Source organism: Corapipo altera, unplaced genomic scaffold (assembly GCF_003945725.1).
Source record: "Corapipo altera isolate COAL_440 unplaced genomic scaffold, ASM394572v1 129480, whole genome shotgun sequence".
In the NCBI taxonomy this organism is placed as follows: Eukaryota; Metazoa; Chordata; class Aves; order Passeriformes; family Pipridae; genus Corapipo; species Corapipo altera.
This window is the reverse complement of record NW_020887219.1, coordinates 3,428-4,539: the sequence shown is the minus strand read 5'-3', so window position 1 is coordinate 4,539 and position 1,112 is coordinate 3,428. Positions and strand designations below refer to the sequence as shown.

The following is a 1,112-nucleotide window of genomic DNA, read 5'->3' as shown; positions in this document are numbered from 1 at the left end:
GAAAACATGCACACTGGGCTTGGGAATCGTGTCCCAGGTGTGTCCTGCAATGAGGAAAAGCTGTCCAGGTGTGTCCTGGGGTGTGTCCCAGAGCGGGGGACACCCCTCCAGGTGTGTCCTGGGATGGGGAACAACTGTCCAGGTGTGTCCTGGGATCGGGGACAATCCTACAGGTGTGTCTTGGGATTGGGGAACGACCATCCAGGTGTGTCCTGGGATGGGTGACACAGGTCCTGGGGTGTCCAGGGGTGGGGGACACCCCTCCAGCTGCGGGATTCCCTCCCATCTGACATTCCCATTCCCATTCCTGGTTCCAGTGCCTGTTCCTGGAGGAGCACATCCGGGAGGGGGGCGAGCAGGGGGACGCGGCCCAGGGGGTGTCCTGGGTTCCCCCCTGTGACATTCCCATTCCCAATCCTGGTTCCAGTGCCTGTTCCTGGAGGAGCTCATCCGGGAGGGGGGCGAGCAGGGGGAGGTGACCCTGTGACATTCCCATTCCCATTCCCAGTGCCTGTTCCTGGAGGAGCACATCCGGGAGGCGGGCGAGCAGGGGGAGGCGGCGCTCCGGGACGCCAAGGCCAAGCTGGCGGGGCTGGAGGAGGCCCTGCAGAGGAACAAGGAGCGCGTGGCCCAGCTGGTCAAGGAGCACCAGGAGCTCATGAACATCAAACTGGCCCTGGACGTGGAGATCCTCACCTACAGGAAGCTCATGGAAGGAGAGGAGAGCAGGTGAACTGGGAGCACTGGGATTGCTGGGTTGGACATCAGGAGATCGTGGGTGGGTTGGGATGGAGGGACCCTCTCCAGGGACAGCCCCCGCTGCCCAAATCCCCAGTTCGGAGCCGGGTTTGGCCACGGGAAGGACAAATCCCTGCAGCTCAGGCCCATTGGCTGCTCCCAAGTTTTTCCCTGGACTCCCCGGGTTGAGGCTTCCAGAACTTCTCCAGATGTTCCCCAGAACTTCTCCAGATGTTCCCCAGAGCTTCTCCAGATGTTCCCCAAAACTTCTCCAGATGTTCCCCAGAGCTTCTCCAGATGTTCCCCAGAACTTCTTCAGGTGTTCTCCAGAACACCTCCAGATGTTCTCCAGCATTTATTAGATTTTCCTCAGG

General features: G+C 60.6%; 1 protein-coding gene across 1 annotated transcript in view; it reads left to right on the top strand.

The window, feature by feature from the left end:
* Positions 1-508: 508 nt before the first annotated feature.
* The window catches only part of LOC113941511 (keratin, type II cytoskeletal 80-like), a gene marked incomplete at its 5' end in the record, with an annotated part of 2,071 nt that continues 1,467 nt past the window's right edge, over positions 509-1,112 (top strand). The window contains one exon of the mRNA XM_027632662.1: positions 509-729. Coding sequence (XP_027488463.1) covers positions 509-729 — 221 coding nt within the window. The remainder of the gene's footprint in view (positions 730-1,112) is intronic.